Below are 20,812 nucleotides of genomic sequence, written 5' to 3'. Positions count from 1 at the left end.
AAATTTTATATTTTTAATAAAGTTATAATTAAATCGATGCCTTTAAGATACAAATATATTATAAAATAATTTGTAAACAAATTAGATTGATAAATATGCTTTAAATTCATATTAGTTCATTAAATAAATATAGTTATTCACCAATAACATTTTATAGTATTTGACCATATTTGACCAAAATATACCGTCTGTCAATTGACCGGTCAATTTATTGAATTTGACCTGTCAATTGACCGACTTGTACAACCCTGATTATTTACAAAATTTAATCAATTTAAAATGCATTAAAGAAAATCGTTATGTATTTACTAATTATAATATAATGTTGTACATTATTTTCTTATTTTTTATATATAATTAATGATTCCAAGAAATATATAAAAAAAATTTGAAAAGAGATTTAAATATATCATATTACAAACTCAAGAATTAATAAGTTATATTAGAAGATAAACTAATTTAAAAAATACATAAATATCACGAACAAGTAATGATAAATACTTATTAAAGATAATGAATAAAATAAAACTTGTATATTTTTTTATAGAGATGCCATTTAGCCATATACTCCGAATATAAGTTATATTTAAAACAACACAGAAAAAAACCTGCAAATTCTTATAAATCATTTGATTTAATTTTATTTTCTTATTTGCAAATTTTTAACTCCAATTAAATATACTACTCTCCCTTCCCTTTTTAAGCTATTAAAGGGCAAAATCTAAATTGAAATCCCTGGTTATTATAATTAATTTATTAATAAATATTTTATTAATTTTTGTAAATATTCATTCTTATATGTGTATGCTATGTTCTTCACAAATAAATAATAAAAACTGTATTTTATGAACTATTCTAATTTAATTGGTAATGATAATTTAGAAGTATCTTGTATTTAAGATACTCTAATTTAGTAAAAGATACAAGTATCTTTTATCTTGTATCTTTTTGATATTTTAAAAAAGATACTAGTATCTGGATCTAAGATTCATTTTTTTATAAAGAATCTGTACCTGTATCTAGATTCTTTTTTTGGAGGACCTGCCCAACTCCGGGTATAACTCATACATAATTAGGTAACTAGCTAGACAGAAAAATTCTTTCAAAATTTTTTCAAGGGGTTATTTTGAGCCAATCCGCGTAAATCATATCTTTTATATAATAAAAGCTGTGCCACAGGAAAATTATAGCGTTTTATGAAAAAGTGCAACAAGCCATGAAGTGGAATCAAACTCACAACTCAATACGACATTATTTGCTATAGCTGTTTAGCGTTTGGCCGCTCTTATAAATTCAGTATTTTTTTTATCGAAATATTTCCAGATTATTAATAAAATTCTAAGTTATATCCTAGCAGAATATAACCGCCATTATAATTTCTATTTTATAATTTAAGATGGATCTAAATAATGTAAATTAATCTGGTCTTATTTTAGTAACAAGGTAGTAATTTATATTCTTTTTAATTAAATTTAGAGAGAAAATTGAGAGCAGTATTTTATTGCTTCTACATCCTCAATAGTATATCATATATCCTTTTTTAATTTTTTTATCTTTAAATTAATTAAACTGGCTAGCCTCATTCTTATAAGCTTTTTAATTTTTATGAACAGTAAAATCTTATATGGACCATTTTTGATTTTTATAATTATTATTCATTCAATTTTTTGGTCAGTAAATTGATATAAATTAAACTAGGTTGTATCAACAAACAAAATCTTATACACTATTTAATTCTTATCATTCATCATCCGCTACAGTAAATTCTATTCGATGCTTTCAATTTTATACTTTAAATAAAATTTTAGAGACATACTTTCGGCAAAGAAAAGTCAAAATAATTATCAACTATTTAATCAATAACAGTAAATTCTATTTTATGCTTTCAATTTTTTTACCCTTAAAAAATTATTTACGACATATTTTGGGGAAAGAAAAGACAACATCTTCATCATCAAATAAAAAGAGGTAACGTGGTGATATAATTTTAAAAACAATTAAAAACAGGTAAAACTTTTGATATTATAAATTTTATTACATTATTGTCTCTTTTTATATGGCTACAAATGCATGTGTCTTGAAACCCTAAGTTGAAAACTTAAATTATAAAAAAAAATTTTTTTCATATTTCATATTTTAGTTCTTATTTCTATTCTCTTCTATTCATTCCTTTATTCTTTTCTTTACTTCCCTCTAATTTATCTCCCATCTTCACGCTTTGGGGTGCATAAGCAGTTGACAAACGGGAGCTCTGATGTTAATGATTGGGAATCATTTTTTTTTCTTTCCCTATATTTTTCTGATTTAGGCTGATTTATTTATCATCAAATAAAAGGGTATTCAGATTTAACCGTAGGATAAAATTCTGATTCCCCATCATTCTTGACTGGTTTTTTGCTCGTAATTTAATTTTATGAGAAAGCGAATGAATGTATTATCTATATTCAAATATTCAATTAATTATATAGTGCTTTGGCAATTTGAAAAAAATATGATTTATTAAGTATAAAATAAATATATTTTTGAATAAATTAAATTGCCTACCAATTAAAAGACGTCTTGGAGACCGATCTATAAATTGAATAAAATAAAATTTACATAATAATAATTTTTTTATTTGAATTATATGATTTGAAATTCAATATAATTGTTAAAATGTATCTCTGAAATTTTTAAAAGAATAACTATTGCCTCTATTTTTAAAATTTCTCCTAATAAGTCATAGAGTTATTATAATTAAATGGGAAATTTTTTTAATGATTAAAATAATTATACAAACTAATGTACCCTAAAAACTATTCTTTTTCCTTTAAATTTAATATTTAGACAAATGAATGTATAATAATATTACATTTCAATGTGTGTTTAGATGAAGACTGATAAATTAAAACATTCTGGAAGTGCATTAAAATATCTATGAAGTATTCCAAGCTTTGATTTAAATTTGTCATTGTAAATTGGTAGTTTTCCTATTTTATCTGAAAGAGAAAAAAATAAATAATTATCGTTTTATGAGAGATTCTTAGATATAAATTCTATAAAAAAAATATGAAGTAAAAACCTTTCCATTTTTGTATTGGACCGACCCATCTTGAATAACTTGGCTAAGATTTTTTCCATCCTCTAATATTTGCACTCTAAAGATGAAACTATCCATTTTAAAGTACGACGATTTGGGAGTTGAGAATTTTAACGTTACATTATATATGCCATTTCTATTATTTTCTACTAGATCAGATTTTATATTTCTAAAACCATGCTTGGAATATTTTTCCATTTTACAGCACGTCTTACTAGGTTTGAATGCTATGTTTTTTTTTAGAATTAGACTATGTATAAATTTGTTTTAAAATCAAAATGTATAATATTTGGTAGTATTATGGCTCGTTTTGACACGGTTTTTATAAAACGGCTAACTCAATACTTAGGTGGTTTAGGCATCCATTTGAAAAATCTCTAGGCCTTTTGTGGTTTTTTAAAAATCGGCTCAAATCGAGCAATATAATAAAACTAATAAGGTATTTTAATCGCTATATTAAATATATAAATTAAATCTTATTTACGGTATTTTTAAACATAAATTAGACTGATAAAATAAAATGTCACTTATTATTTAATATTTAATTTACTCATATTCGTTGGACTGGTATCTAAATAAAATATTTTAAAATAAGTAAAAAATTATCTTTCAATAATTACCATATAAGATTGAGAGATTATTATGCTGCTTTGTATCTCAAATAAATAATTAATTAAAATTATTATCTTTCAAATAAGGGCGATTCTTTTATTGCATTAAATAACATATTTAAAAAATCTCAATTAAGTTTTATTCTATACAAGTCTGTAGCAAACCAAGTTAGTTAACACTACAGCATTCTAAACCAATTATAAGATTGTAAATGAACTAAGTACGAGTCTTTGCTTTGATGCAACACGCAAATTTAGGTCTTTTTATTTTTATCATATCTCTGTCTAATATAATTTTTTAAATTTGGTTTACGGTAAAGATATAATATATACATCTATATATTCGTTAATATTATAAATCTTAATATAAATTAATTTCGCCTTGAGATATAAATTTATATATTTAATCATATCATTACTATATATTCAAAATTTTTTATATATAATTAAAAAAAAATCATATTTTTAACATCAGTTAATATTGTTTTGAATATATTTCGATATCCAAATTTGTAAAATTTATGTTTCACATTAGCTTGATAGATCATATACATTTTTAACTCAGTATTTTATTTTATTTTTCAAATTTTTATTTGACTTTTGTCGCATCATTTATTTATTTTAGAAAATTTTAGAAAATAAAATTTCTATTTATTCTCTATGTCACTACTATATATTAAGAGTAGATTATGATTAGTTTTTTTTTAAAAAATATTTAGAGATATTTAATTTTAAGCTAATTATTTTATCAAAATTAAATATTTTTTAAAATTAAAATTTATTAATCTCTTTTGGCTCGAATATTTATAATATTCTTTATTTATTCCATGATTAGGTTATTTTTAGGTATTAGGTTTATTAAATCAAAAAAACTAAAATAAGGTTTTTAATAAAATTTTAGTTTCGAAAAATTTTTGGTGTAATAAATTATAATTTCTCATTGATTGTGTTTAAATTTGAGATTTCTGGGTGACATTCAAGTTTGAGAGGGAACCAAAGCAAAATTAAATTGAGCAAGACAAAAAATTTAAAGTAAAAGCAAAATTTTAGATTAAAAAATTATTAATCTAAACAACAATTTTATATTTAAGCAGATCTAGCACTACACTGCCTTCTAAACAAAATTATTTAATCTGTATTAAATATGAATTCGCATAGAATAAAAATATAAGGTGGCTATTAAGATAAACCTTTACATATTTATCCATTAAGAATGAATTCAGATATTTAAAGAAAATATAAATCATATTTATTTTATATATAATAATAATAATAATATTGTAGTTGTTATAATTAAGATTTTTTAAATATTTACTTGGAGTAGTTGCACCTATTTTTTTTATTAAATATAAAATACGATCAATATAATATATAACAAGAATAATAGATTAACAATAATTTGATAATTATATAAGAAATTGCCACTAGGGCTAAAATTCTAGCAATCCGATAAATAGAGATTCATATTTAAATATTATATTGTATCCAAGATAATTTCTATTATGTTTTTATCCAAATTGAAATATTATATAAATATTATTGTATAAATATTAAAAAAATATAATATGATTATGATTAGTGTTGTACAAAAACCTCATATAAAAATAACTAGGAAGATTTAAGCCTCTGTTTTAAATAAATTTAACTTTTGAACAGGGCAAATATGATATAATAATTTATTTTCCGACTACTTAGTAAATAAAATGTTATATGGAGATTAGGAATCCATGGGGATATTCGGAACCTCTTGATTAAATCCTTTACCGAGGGCCATTTAAAAAATTCTAAAATCCAATTTAACCGAAATGTATTCTAGAATGTATCGAGTATTTACAATAAAAATTTCTGTCATAGATATTTAAGTATTTTTTTTAAATTTATATGAAAAATCCATATAAAAATTAATATAAATTTGAAGTAGTTCTAAGGTTCATGGCAAAATTGGCTGAAATTTGTAGGGTAAATACTCTAAACATGCCAGAATCCATTTCCGGTTAAATCGGATTTTAAAATTTTTTAAATCGCCCTTGGTAAAGGATTTAAAAACCAGAGATTCTGAATCCCCATACGACATATATATGATTTAAAATTTCCAGGGTGGAAGTTTAATTCATATTTATTTTATGACCTAATAAAAATGCTATTTTAGGACTTCTTTCGGACTGTTAATGTTGTATTTAGTTTTTAAAAAATTATCTTAATCAAAACTTTCCTCAATAATTACAGTCATCATTGTTTAACATATAAATATATATTAATTTTATTACTAATGTTTATTTTATGATGGTTGTTATTATTTAAAATTACAATTGATTGATCCCAGAATTTGTACTTATATTAATTATTAATTTAATATTATTTAAATATTATTATAGATCTAGAAAATATATATTTTTATCCAGATATTTTAAGCATTTAGGAAGGATCAAATAATAATAAATTTTTATTATATTAAATATTAAATAATGTTAAGTATTAATATTAATATATACGGTCTAAAAATTTATAAATAATTTTATAAAACAAAATCCATAGGTAGAAAAGTTAGAGCTATTATTGGAGTAAAGATTACGTATTAATAAATAAAAAATATTATATAGATAATAACTAGCTCTGTGCGATTTAAGATTCTAATTAAATTTTCTATTAAATCTATATGCTACTACGTTAAAGTGAAAAATAGATAACAAATTAATTTAAATTAATTTGTGATTAAACTAATTTATAATTTTATCATAAAATTCCACAATAGAGTATGTCTGTCTAAATAAAATTATTTTTCTTCTATTTTTACACCTAACTTTAATTTTATATAAAAAAAACTATTTATTATTTTTGTATACCCCAAGTCATTTTAATATTATACCTGATTTAGATTTTTAATATTTATTATTATGTCTCTGTTTGATTTAGATTTTAAAATATATTTTTTATTTGAGACAATTTTTGCATCCGTTTGGTTTTGGAAGAGGGTTGATTAAATGAAACCTCGGTATGATTATTGATATAATTTAAAATTTAATAATGTCTCATCGGGTTAAAATTATTTTACTGATTTTTTTAAAATAATATTACTATTAAACGACTCTAGCCAGGCAGTATATATCCGCTGTTTCTAAGTTCAGTTCAGGCTGGTCTGCGAGTCTGATAATTATAAAAAAAATTGAATGCCCCTAATTTATATTAAATATTTAAAAGCTTTTAAAGTTTATATAATTTTAAAAGAATAATAAAAATATGCTATAAATTATTAATGACATAAAAAAAAATATTTATTTACTATTGAATTGGAATATGGTCAAAACCATTATGGAGAGAATCAATAGCAGTTTTATCATTTTTAGAGATTGAATTTTGAATATTTTGTTTCACCTAAACTCTATAATTAGTAAATAATTATAATGATATTTTTTCTTAAAAAATTTTAACAAAAATTATTAAAATTTTTTTGATGACTAATATAATATTGTATAATATTATTGCTTTTATCTCCAATTTATCTATATAAAAAAAATTTTTTTATCAAATTTTTTGCTTGAGTTTCTAAGAAAATTGTTAATAATAAATGGAAATAAAAAAAATATTTACACAAGAGAAATTTCTCAAAATAAAATGTTTATCTAAAAAAATTTTATAAACATTATTATTTGGCACGTCATTTTAATAAAATTAAATTTTAATAATTTTTTTTGATGACTAATATAATATTATATAATATAATATAATATTATTGCCTTTAACTCCAATTTATCTATATAAAAAAATTATTTTATCAAATTTTTTCTTGAGTTTCTAAGAAAATTGTTAATAATAAATGCAAATAAAAAAAATTTACACAAACGCAAAATAAAATGTTTATCTAGAAAAATTTTATAAACATTTTTATTTGTCAGGTCATTTTAATAGAATTAAATTTTAATTATTTTTTTCCCCCGTTTCAATTTATCTCTTATCTTTTGTAAAATTATATCGTTTAACGTCAAATATTGGGTGGGTCTTTATAAAGCTGCTCATTAAATAAACGGAACGATTGACCGTTTTTATTCTTGATCTGTCTGCAAAACGCAATTTTTGAGGCGATTTACCAACAATTACATTCCTCACAATTAAATATAATATTTACTATATATTTAAAAAATATTATAAAGAAGATATTACAAATTGTTTTGAATAGTAAAAGGATTTTTTTTTCATATCATATTCATAGGGATAAATATCTGATATCCAGTTGTCTACATTTATTCTATTTATATAATCTTGAGCTCGATCACTAGTTGTACCGATAATAATCCCATGATTGTGGGCTTGATTTGAATAACGATAGTCATCAAGTTATCGTTGGCTTGATTTAGCTGGTAAAACGTTGATCATCTAATAATAATCTCTTATATTATCTTCATGGTGATTAGTTACTTTTTTTTTTAAAACCTTCTAATACCATGACACGTGGTATTATTTAAATGATTCTAGTAAAATAAATGTGTTCATTAAACTGATAACATTTTAATTCTTAAATTAAAATAGTCTTTATTGTTTAAGATAAATAAGACTTTTTTTCCCATATATTACCCTTATCAAAACTTTGTTATCATCTATGATCACTGATATTTCTTAATAAGTTTTATTTTCACATGTTAGATCTTATCAACATTATAAAAATTAAATTAAAATTACCAAGTGCTTCTTTGGTGAATCAAACTGAAATACAGAAATTATATATTAATTACCAAGTGCCTCTTTGGTGAATTAAACTGAAATATATTGCCATGTTCAAATGTATCATGATCACTAAACCTAAATATACATTTTTAATTATTTTCCATTGATCGAGAAATAATTTTTTGACAAATGCAATCTTACCATTGTCTAATTTTGCATAAAATTTTCCAAATAATATGGAAAAAAATGGTATTATTGTTACCAAAAAACGAAATCCTTTGTGTAGTAAAATTGAAAGAATAAGTATTAATAAAAATAATGCGCTAATAACAGTCAGTTTTGAATATAAAAATTCATACATCACTGGTAACCCATACAGGCCTAAAATAACAGTTTTAAGATCATGATTATATATATGATCGTTACTTTTCGCGATCAATATATCAAATATATTATATTTGTTACCTCAATATATTCACATTGATTATCAAATCATTAACAATTAATTATATAAATGTGTTTAAAAATACCCTCTAATATTTTTTTTAAATCCGAATCTTGAGGTTATTTTTATGCCTCACCACAAGAGAATTTTGATCCCATATTCTGTATGATTATTCCCTTCTCCCATTTCCTTTTATTATTATCAAACAACCTGGCCCAAAAATTCTGTCCTACAGAAAATCTGGTCCCGGCTTTTTCTCCCAGTGAGGCAGTAATGTTGGTTTCAATATATCTAAAGGACCCCTTGTTCGTCTACCTAAAAATAACTCCAATAACCCCCTCTCGATTGCGAGAATTAAGGTAATATAATTGAGATATAAACGCCTTAACCTTATGATTACCAGCTTTTCTAATCCTACCTTTAACTAATTGCTAACATCCTCTCAGCTTGTCCGAGCTGGGATAATACAGCGGCGCAAGAATATGCTGGGTTTGTGACTTAGTATATAAATTTTTCTCATCACTTATGAAGGCATGACTCCCATCAGACACTATTGTGTCAGGCAAACCGAATTGGGCATAATTCCCGTATTTTCTTAATAACTATTTTAGTGGTATAACCATAAACCTCTATTCTATCCATTTTGAATACAAAACTACCATTAAAAAGTATGACTTTTTATTAAGATTAAAAAAATGGGGAGGAGCTCTCATTCCACGGTTTCTTTGATCGGGGCCAGTTTGACTTCCCTCCTTACAGGGCATAGGTGAACAGGTATTACAATGAACGCATTTCCTTGTAATCCTTTTAATATCATTGCCTATACCAGGCCACCATACATCTTCTCGTGCCCAAGATTTTATCTTGTCTCGACCTTGATGTCCTGCATGTAATAAATCCATAATTTTACTACTTAATTTACAAGGAATTACAGCCCTGTTAACTCTTGCTAATTTAATAGACAATAAGTAACGAAATATCCTTAAAACTTATAATTTAAGAATTTATCTTGGTAAATTATTATTCAATATATTGTTTTTCATTTAATTAATGCATCGCAATATATTCATTGTCTGGCTACATTCGCTATAAAAAATCTCCTTACAATGGGTTCGCCATTAAAGTTTTGCTAAAATTGGTTTAAGATGAAAGTTTCGCTAAAATCTATTTGCTCGAGAGTGTTCGCTGAGTTTTGCAAAAATAAATTCGCTGTAAAAGGTTCGCGATATTGTCTTCACTGAATATTTCGGGGTAAGATTATCTCGAAATTGGTGTAGCAATATTACCTTTGCTCAATTTCTTAGCGATAAATGAAATTTCGTGATAATGATTTCGATAAAATTTGTTTCGTAATAAAGGTTTTTAATACTGGGTTGGTTGCTTATCAAATTTTTTTTATCACTTAAAATTTTTATTATGCAAAACATAGGTCACGTAAATTTTTTTATATTAATGAGAAATTAGGGATAATAAACAGTACTTAATGTTGTAAACAAGTCGGATTTTTTATTTGGATAACTATTGCCAAAACTTACTCAACTATTTATATATATATATATTAACTCTAACCTATATTTTCTAATTTTAAGCATTAGCTACCTTCTAAAATAAAGGAGATAAATTTTAAATCCATATATGATACACTTATAATGATTGCTGTATTTTTAATTTTTTGCCATAATTATAGTATATATCCAAATTTGCTATGAATTTACCTATAATTTGAATAAAATCAATTACTCTTATTTTATAAAATATTTTTGGTAAAATATAAATACAAGACCTAAAACACAATTGGCTTACCTTTATTAAAAAAGCTTTTAAAAAGTATTTCACATGATAAATATTCGTTTGTGATGCTGAACCCAAAGTTTTATTATAAATTGGAAAAAAAATAATGTAAATATTTATAAATCACAATTCTAAGTAAATTAAACATAATCTTGAATAAAAATGTTATAATGGTTATCCCGAAAAATTAATAGCATAGATTTGAAAGAATGTAAATATTAATGAATCACAATTTTAGCAAATATACCCAATACCCTTATAAACTTTAAAAGAATAATTTTTTTGTTTCACAGATTTTTTCTCATCTATTTTTTCTTTTAATAATAAATAGAATAATTTATGTTTACAATATATAAAATAGAAATAAGTATAAGATGACTTTCAAAGCTATGCCTGGCTTACTCAGTCTACTTTATCTGCATAAAACCTTTCTTTACCTACTAGTTTAACATGAGCTATTAGTTAAACCTTACATTAATTATAAAATTTGTAATTTATATCAAAGATGTTTTAAAATTATTTTCCGATAAAAATATTCTAAAATGTTTTTCCTTTATTTTTTATAATGAGGCTAGGAAATACCTCTATGGATTCCATATATCAAAAATTTACAAAAAAATCGTCTAAGCTAATCTATTTCCTAAATTATATGAAGCGGAGGCAGCAAATATTTTGATATATTATTCTCGTGAATTTTGCATTGAAGGCAATATTTGGAATCGAATCCACAAACATATAAAGTGATAATCATTCAATAGTAGCAAAATTTTAGCCTTTTTCATTAGATTCAAGATACACCAAAGCGTATTAATAAGTTTCAAAAATACAAAATTACTCTAGTATATTAAAACAATATTCCAAAAATTAAATAAACTGAATGATATTTAATCAAACTTTCAACTATTATCATAATATATTGCAAATTTAATATTTGGTGTAATAATTTTTCTAAAGGAAATAATCATAGATTACCATTATATTCATATTAACAAAAATTCTAAACTATGAGCCCACCTATTGCAAACGTTTTTGGTCCTAATTGAAATATTTGCAATTTTTAGTCCCCCCCCCCCATCTGTTTACAAATATAAAGAGAGAATGATAATATAGATCTCCATTTTCTTATTGATAATATGAGAAATAAATATTATAAACTTAATTTTCAGTTATAATGCATTTCAAAAAATGTCAGGTTATACTCATAATATTATATGATCAAAATCAAACTTAATAATTTTTTAGCATAGGCCACTTTGAACCAACCTCCCTCCCCCGTTTTAGGAGAACAACAGCTCTACTTTTTATTTTTCAGAGGGTTATGATTGTCAGCAATTCATGGCCAAGCTCGATTTGCCTGAACTCATATATTTGTTGGTTGTGAAAGAAAGGGGTAGACGGAAAAACTAAAACCGATATTCAAATTAGATTTCGTTTTTTATATTTGCTTGAAAATGAAAAAGTTAATTTACATTAATGTTTAAAAAATTAACCTAGTTTTCTAATTATTTTTGTTACATTTTTCAAAAAAAAATTTCTCTACATATTATGTATAAAAATTTATTAAGTAGAATAGCATGATTTAAAAATATAGTTATTAATATATATAATTTTTATAATATATTTACAAATAAAATATTCTATTTTAATTATTTAAAATTACATTTATATTTTCAAAATTTTAATCATTTAACCAGGAATGTTTAGTATTTAACTTAACCTTTGCTTTTCTTAAGACTAACTCAATTGCTGGTGCCTTATGATCAATGGGTGGTGTTATATTTAATATTCAAATTTCATAGAATTTTATTTACCATTTTAAAATTTAATTTATAGCATCTACATAAAACTATTCATCCAGGTCTTTATAAAAAAATTGATTTTTTCGTTTCTTATCATTTAGCCAAATTTAAATTTTCAAAAAAATGTTAACAATTAATTAGTCTAGCTTCGTATAATTCATATTCAAATTTATATTATAATACAAAAACAACATGTCAAAAAATTTTTTATCTTTCACTAATTATAGAATAAATAACATATTTAATATTTTATTTTCTAAAAATTTTATTACACTTTATTGGAGTTAACTTATTTTTTAAAGCTTATTTACTACTTTTTATTTAATTTATAAAATTTTAATATCTACCTAGGCTATAAAAATTCAATTTTTCAAAATGATGATATAATAATTAGAATTTCAAATACGATAATTATTTTATTATATAAAAATAAAAGTAAGTGTTAAGAAGAGCCTTTTGTTATAGGAAAATAGCACATACTAAAAAAATTTAAACTATTTTTATATTAAAATATTTTTTATGGAAATATAAAATCTTCAATGGAAGATCCTTCTAATGTAATATATCATGATTGATATTTGATAGCTTGCTTATTTTATATTTCCCATAAATACTTTAAGACATATACATAATAAATGCCTATAAAATTATAATATGACATAAAATAATTTTTTGTTACTGAGGCTGACTTTTTTCTCTTGTTCTTATTTTTCTTATCTGCAGAAATCACAAATGAAATATTGATTAAGAAAAGTGAATAAAAAATAGAGAAATTTTATATTATTTCGACCTTTGAAATAAATTTTGAGGTAAAATATTATATGCATCTATATCAAAAAGGAATAAAATAATAAATTTTCATGACCAGAGTTCAAAAAATAAACCGTAATTGGTAAAAAAATTTATTAAATTTTAACCGGGTTTTATTAGGTTATAATATAGAAGGGAATTAGCAGATTCTGCTAAACAAATTAAAATTGAATGAATTTCATATTAATCGAACAATAATAAGAGTTAACGAAAAAGAAGTAAAGCGGAATGGCGTTAGTTTTTTATAGGGATTTTTTTAAACATCAAAGCTATTAAACCTGATCACTCTAGAAATAATGTGTTTCTTGACCATATTAAATTAACACATGCCGTAAATATTACACTTTTCGAAAGGGAGGAAATGAAGAGAAGGTTAAACTAAAAATGGAGGTTTGTAGTTTGGATGTCATAGCCTAGTTAAAGATTGGTAGAAATTTTTAAATATTTGTTAATTAATTAATGCTTCATATGGAAGAATAATGCTTTATTAAAAAACTGAATTTATTTGAAAGGTTATTCACAATTTACACCGGTGAGGGAATGGATAAGAACAAAAATTATAGGGGAGAATTTTTAAATGTTTGTATTAAAAGGAGTTCTATCTTAAAATTAAATTCAAATTTTATAAAGGATATATACGTTAAAATAAAGGGCTTAAATTTTTACTAATAATGAATCTTCAAGATCTATGTAAAATCAAGAAGTTGCTGAAAGAAAGGCTTGAATTTTTGGTTTAGTATATTTTTGGTGTGTTTTTTTGATTTATCTTAATCTCTAACTTTTATATGCAATGGAAATTCAATTAATAATAAAATCCCAGGTAATATTGATTTTTTTTAGTGTAATCAAAGTTAATTTTCAATGACTGTTTATTTATCAATAGTAATAAGTTATATTCTCAGTATCATAAAAAATATATAATTTTTTTTTTTTAAATAATATATTTTTATTCAATATAGTTTTCTCACATCAAATATAAAATAAAATAAAACAATATTATATAAAAACGGAGGTGGGACTACAAGTTCCCAAAAAACATGCGTAATTATATTTTAAAATTGTGATTTGAAGGTTTTGTTTTAAAAAATAAAATTCTTTAGGTTCTGATGTAAGGGCTCTTGTCTTATCCCCTATATTTTTTAAAAACTTTAAAGTTCCGCTTGGCACATGTCCAAGGGAAGAGATAACAATCGGTGTAAAAATATAATTTGTGAATTTGGAATATTTCATTATTTTTTTTCTCGGCTATATCAACCGGATTAGAATTTAAATTTTTTGGGAAAGAAGATACGCATGTGAAGTCCCAAATTAAGGATTATTGAATAAATATATATTATTAAAAAAATATATAATAGTTATTTACTTATAGCTTTTAATTTCTTTACTAAGATGTGAAATATAGATTAAATTACAAGTGAGTAAAATTGTGACTATAAGAATAGAAATTAAAACAAGGAAAGATGGTCATCTCAATTAAATCGTTCATAAATTCGACCTTAAAAGGTTCATTATATATATTAAAGCTCAAATACCTGCAATAATTGAACCACCTGGACATATTAGATCCTATAGAAAGAGGCCTGACAGAATTACTCTGACCCAATAGAACTGAAGACAATTTCCCATTTGCTTCTATTCTTATATAGATCTATTCTATCCAATTAAACTCCAAACTCTAGAGCAGCTTAAAATTTCCAAATATTTAAAAATTCCAGAAGATCATATCTTTTCTTAAATAATATCTAAAACCTTAGTCCTTCATAAGCTTCATTATCCTTGTTCAAAGATTTAGGACTTCACATCTGCAAGCTTATTGGTTATTGTTAAATAAGTGATTGAGATTATTTTATATTAACGTTTTATTTTATCATATTTACATTATTTTAAAATTAATTTATTTTGACAATTGTTATATTTTTTTTGATATCAATTTTAAACAAACATTTTTCATTTTACATAATTGGTTATTTGATGATTTATCTATTTATTGTTAAAAAAAGATATAAAAGGAAAAAAAATTTTGGTTAAAGGAGATAAAATGTAATTTATAATAATAAAATAAAAGAAAAATGTGACTTATTTTATTATGAATATTGTAATAATATAAAAAAGAGAATTAATAATATTTCTATGTTAATTTTTCAATTATGTTTCTTTATCTTATTTTAAAATTACATATTAATAATCTTTAAATTGCATATCAATGGTCTATAAAGTCTATTTGGACAATAAATCTTTAAGGTAAAATTTAAAATAGAATGAAATTATTTAATAAAAATTAAAATAAATGTTTTAAAATTTTGAATATTATTTATAATAAAAGTTTGTAAACTAGATATATATAGATACAATATAAAATTATTCTCAAATTTAACTAAATATATTTTATATTTTTAAATAAATTAAAATGTTATAACAAATATATAATTTTTAATAAAAATCTGTAACATTTTTATAAATTTAAGTTTAATTATTGTGATTATACACTATTTTATTTCAGAAAAATGATGAAATTAACTACACAATGTGTGAAAAATGGCAAACCTGATATTAAATAAATGATTATTAAATTAAAGATTACTAAGCTCAAAATTTATTATTAATAATCAAAGATGAACAAAGGTTTGTGTTGTGCTCTTATTTTTCTTGATAAACAGTTTTAATATATATTATATAATGGTTTGTCTAAAGGAAATATTCTATTTTACTATCTCTGTTAATCCTCTTTTCTAAATTATATATAGACATTTATGTATAAACGGATTAAGATTTAGTAATTATTTTATTCAGAAATAATTAAATAATATATTATATTGTTAATTACTTAAATTATCAAGCCCATTAACTGGAAAATAATTAAAGTATTATTAGTTTAATAAAAAAAATAATAGACAATAGATATTATAATTTCAAATATCCTGAAAATAGAGTTAACTATGCCAGGATAATTTGTGCATTGAATTTATATTATCTTTTACTATTACACCATAATTTAAACAAATTTTATTTTCCTCAATTATATTTAAAAAAAAATATATGAGTAATCTCGCATCAAAAAATTAAAAATTTCTGGTACACCTCTTATCAAATTAAGAGGATTTAACTTATCCTTTATTCTTTGACGAGCTATTTTATTGGAGGCACATTATATTTGATTCATTTTAAAAAGAAATATATTAATATATATAATTTTATTTTTACTATTTTATTTTGTATGATAATGAATAAATATATTTATATATCCTCCATACCAAAGCATTAATGATATTACCTACACATAACCTTTTATATAAAAATAATTCATAGAAATTAGATAATTTTTAAGAATATTTTCAACTATTCAAATAAAGAAAAAGTTGGAAAGTTTTAAACAAATTTATAACCTACATATTTTTAAAAAAGAGTGTACAAAACAGAAAATTATTTTACACATAATTTTAAGAAAAAATAATAGGTTTATTAGTTACAAGTAAAGTTTGATCAAACAAACTTTTTAAAAAAATTTAATAATTATTTAATAATTAAAGAAATTTTTTAACTCATAAAATTTTATTTTGTAATAAAACACTAAAATATTAAAACAACTATATAAAAATATGCAAAAATATATAAAATTACAAAATTAAAAATATATTAATAGTATCGAAGGCTCTAAAAAGAGCTTAATTTAATAATAAAAATGTACCTAAAAGACAAGTATAATTGTGTTTAAAAATTTCGAAGTTTTTGTTTAAGAAATAAGGATTCGCGATTTTCGCTTACTATGCTAAAAAATTTTCGTGATAAAGTTTTTAAAAAAATATATGTAGACTGTAAAAAATTGCCTGATCCCCTTAGAACTACTTTCGCTTTCTCTATTTATATCAAACGGCCTATCGCACAATTCTGCGATCTCATCATTCATATTTCCTCATGATGATCTTCTATCAGCAGCAATAGAAAGATGGAATCTCCTAACCCCAGACGGTTATACATTTCCTACCGAAATCTCTAACAAATCTATCATCAAAACCCTAATAAAAAAATTACAAAATAGTCTAAACCCTACCGAAATCAGCGATATACAACTATTACAAAACAAAGATAAATACGGTGGGCATGAATGGTTCGAAGCACTTCCAACCTAAACCTTAGATAATATATAAATCAATGACCAACTGAGAGTTACTATAGGCTTTACATTAGGATGCTCGCTTACACATTCACACTCTTGCCACAATGCAGCCTACTATTTCAATCTAACGCCAGACACGGTCTAAACTGCAACCGTAGCCAAGGACGCTTCTCCGGCATAAAGCAATTAATAAAATCATACATAACGTTTTAATAAGGCTTAAATACCCAACATCCTTGAACCTACCAACCTCTCATTACAAGACGGCCTCAGACCCGACTGCTTAACCTGCACCCCCTTGTCCAATGGGAAATCCCTTATTTGAGATACAACCTGTGTATCATTCTTTCCTTCATCAATTAATACAAACCCTTGTGGGGAAAATAAAAAAATTAATAAATATTCAAAATTAAATAACTTTATATTTCAGCCAATAGTCATTTCAACTAACAGCAATTGTTCACAGTCTACATATATTTTTTTAAAAACTTTATCACGAAAAATATTTAGCATAACAATCGAAAATCGCGAATCCTTATTTCTTAAACAAAAACTTAAATTGCAAATTTATAAACACAATTATACTTGTCTTTTAGGTACATTTTCATTATTAAATTTAGCTCTTTTTAGAGCCTTCGATACTATTAATACATATTTTTATTTAGTAATTTTATATATTTTTAGATATTTTTATATAGTTGTTTTAATATTTTAGTGTTTTATCTTTTTTTTTTTTAAATTATACCAATATCAATATTATTAAAGAAATCAATATGACAAATTGTGTATATAAATTTATAATAATGTCGTATTTTTTTTACCCCCTAGTTTACATTTCACTAATAAATAATAAATATCTTAGATTTATTAAAATTGCGAGGTAAGCGATATCATGTTATAAAATAAATATATTCTTAATTAGTATTTTTCAAAGAAACAGATCTGGTATGTAGATTAGTGAGGGCTTAATGTAATGTAATATCACATTATATTTATTATTTTATATAAATTTATTTAGAAAAAAGGAGAAAATGATTTAAAAGGTAAACAACGAAATTCTTTCATTGAAGAATCTTTCTTTCTCTGATACCTATTTTTTTCATTATCTGGCATGATTTGAATTTAGAATATATATAATATAGCTATTAATAAGTTCCAAAATTGGAATATATTTTTTAAAAGAAAAACTCGGAAAAAATATTAGTCTTTTTTGGCATTAAATATTTACCCGACAATTCAAAACTTCAAAATCAATTTATTTTTAATTAATTATAAAAAAACAGAAAAATTTTGTAATTTTAATTTTGTATAGAAAATCTTATTATTTACCCCCTTTAAAATATTTATAATATAAATGACTAAATAAAATAATATTTTTTATTTTGTCAGGTATATAATATAATAAATGCTAAGATTTTTTTAAGATTATAATATGTTTTTCATTTTTATTTAAAAATTTATAATGGAATTTAAATCAAATTTTTTTGTTCTTTATTAACATTTAGTATTGGTAAATGATTTAACCGTTGTTGTTTCATGGTAGAACGTTATATTTAAGATGTGTTAGTCCTAAAAACAATCGTTCTGCAAAATAAGAATCTATGGGAATTGTTAATAACATTTTAATAAATCGTGCATAATAATTTTTTAACTTACTTAATTTTTATAGGAAGGTTATGTATATTTCTATAATATTTATTAACTGACCCGAATTGATGATGTGATAAATTCTGGCTTCTTCGAATCCTAAAGGCTTTTTTTCTGTTGATCTCCTTTAAATATATTTCTTTAGCTTTAAATTAAATTCTCCGCAAAACTTATCAAAACAAATCACTCAAGAATTTTGATCTAAATTTCTATTATATTTAACATTCTGAAAATATAATTAAGACCTTTGGATTTCAGCATTTAAAACTTATAATCTCTCAAATATTATTATCATTTTTAAGAAATAAAAATTTGTCAAAAAACTTATTTTATATAATAAATTTTGACTTATAAATTGAATTATCCTTTGTATCTTAAATAGAACGAAATTTCCGCATTTGTTAGGGAGAATATCGAACAAATAATAAATCTTTTATTGATACTATTATTAATTGTTAATTTCCTATAGTATTAAATGAATCTTGTACTAAAAGATTTAATACTTGCACAATTTACATAGATTACTCTAAATTTTTCATTATTAGGACACGTTTGTAAACCATATATCTATTGATAATGTTATTTTATCATAACATTAGCCACTGCATTTTATGATGTCTAAAGAATATCTAAGTAAATATATGTTTGATTTCGTTGTATAAATATCCTGAATTTGTTTCCGATATAATAAAATACTAAGAATTCATTCATATATGAAAACATATCAAAGGCGGCTCTTTTATAGATATATCCAAGGTTTCATCTGCGATTATAGGTTATAGTGCAGCAGATTTTATAGGTTTCACAAGTATCATTTGTAGCTCGTAAGACATCGTAAAAATTAGTAAAACACATAATAATTTTTTTTTCTTGGATCCAGAAAATAAGTCCTATATAAGGGTTTTATAAGAATTAAATCTGTCTAATATATACGTTTTTTTGCCATTTTATATTATTGTGAAAATTTTTCAAAATAATCTTATAAAAATCAGTGAAATGTGTTCATCCTAATTTATATAAAAATCAGTGAAATATGTTCATCCTAATTTAAATTTTAAACAAACACCACTCCCCCTAAATAACAAATGATTTATTACATAGGCACAAAATATAAAAGAATTTAAGACATTATTATTAAATTACAATAGAAAAAATCAAAAAGATATTCTAAGTTAACAAATAATAGGAGGTTAACTTAAATTATAGTTATTTATAAGTAAAACAAAAATTATATGAATAATATACTTTCAACAATTATGAAGTGATGAGAAAAAATACATAACTATGGAATGCATATAGAAAGTCCAAATCATCAGAAAAGATATGAGAGGTATTCAGTTGAATACATGCATAACATGGAATATCCTATACGATAGTCAATATGATAATAAATAGCAAGATTGTAAATATCAGCTATGCTAACAAGATATGTGAACCCTTCAACAAAAAACATGGTCCAGGTCCTAATTCGGGTACAGTAAAAAAATTTAAAAAGGGCTTAGGTTCAGAGTTCTGCCGAGTTCAGGGAACATTAAAAAAAGATTCAAAATAAGACTTTTTTAATTCATTTATTATTATACTTCAATATATACACATATTCATAATTTACAGATAAAAAATTTAAAAATGAAATAATTTATATTTAAAATATTTTATTCAATCGCACAATTATAATATATCATCCTTGAGGTTTCAAGTAAATTGGATAACATACATTTTAAAGAAGAAAATCCATCTACGCTAACCGAAAATAGATTTATATCTTTATAATACATAAAATATTATACTTGTGTTGCCGGTATAGCCATGACGATTTTAGACAAGTTATATAATTCTGGTTATATTGAAGAATTTTCT

At 22.9% G+C, this 20,812-nt stretch overlaps 1 protein-coding gene across 1 annotated transcript; it reads right to left on the bottom strand.

The window, feature by feature from the left end:
- Positions 1-2,822: 2,822 nt before the first annotated feature.
- LOC135930939 (uncharacterized) lies at positions 2,823-7,134 on the bottom strand. The gene is made up of 5 exons (XM_065467742.1): positions 6,971-7,134; positions 5,006-5,020; positions 3,630-3,650; positions 3,062-3,306; positions 2,823-2,969 (listed from the first exon to the last, which is right to left on the bottom strand). The coding sequence occupies exons 1-5, from the start codon at positions 7,026-7,028 to the stop codon at positions 2,823-2,825; spliced, it is 486 nt and encodes a 161-aa protein (XP_065323814.1). The 5' UTR covers positions 7,029-7,134.
- Positions 7,135-20,812: the final 13,678 nt, after the last annotated feature.

Source organism: Gordionus sp. m RMFG-2023, chromosome 1 (assembly GCF_954871325.1).
Source record: "Gordionus sp. m RMFG-2023 chromosome 1, tfGorSpeb1-WG-v2, whole genome shotgun sequence".
Taxonomy (NCBI): Eukaryota; Metazoa; Nematomorpha; class Gordioida; order Chordodea; family Parachordodidae; genus Gordionus; species Gordionus sp. m RMFG-2023.
The sequence above is the reverse complement of the archived record's forward strand: the minus strand, read 5'-3'. Positions and strand labels throughout refer to the sequence as shown.

Excerpts from the sequence above, each read along its gene's own strand:
- LOC135930939 (XM_065467742.1), bottom strand. The coding sequence starts at position 7,028 with ATGATAAAACTGCTATTGATTCTCTCCATAATGGTTTTGACCATATTC. Across the intron at positions 3,307-3,629 it reads TACCAGTCCAACGAATATGA|CATTCAAACCTAGTAAGACG; the intron begins GTAAATTAAATA and ends AAAAAAACATAG. Across the intron at positions 2,970-3,061 it reads TCCAATACAAAAATGGAAAG|GAAAACTACCAATTTACAAT; the intron begins GTTTTTACTTCA and ends CAGATAAAATAG.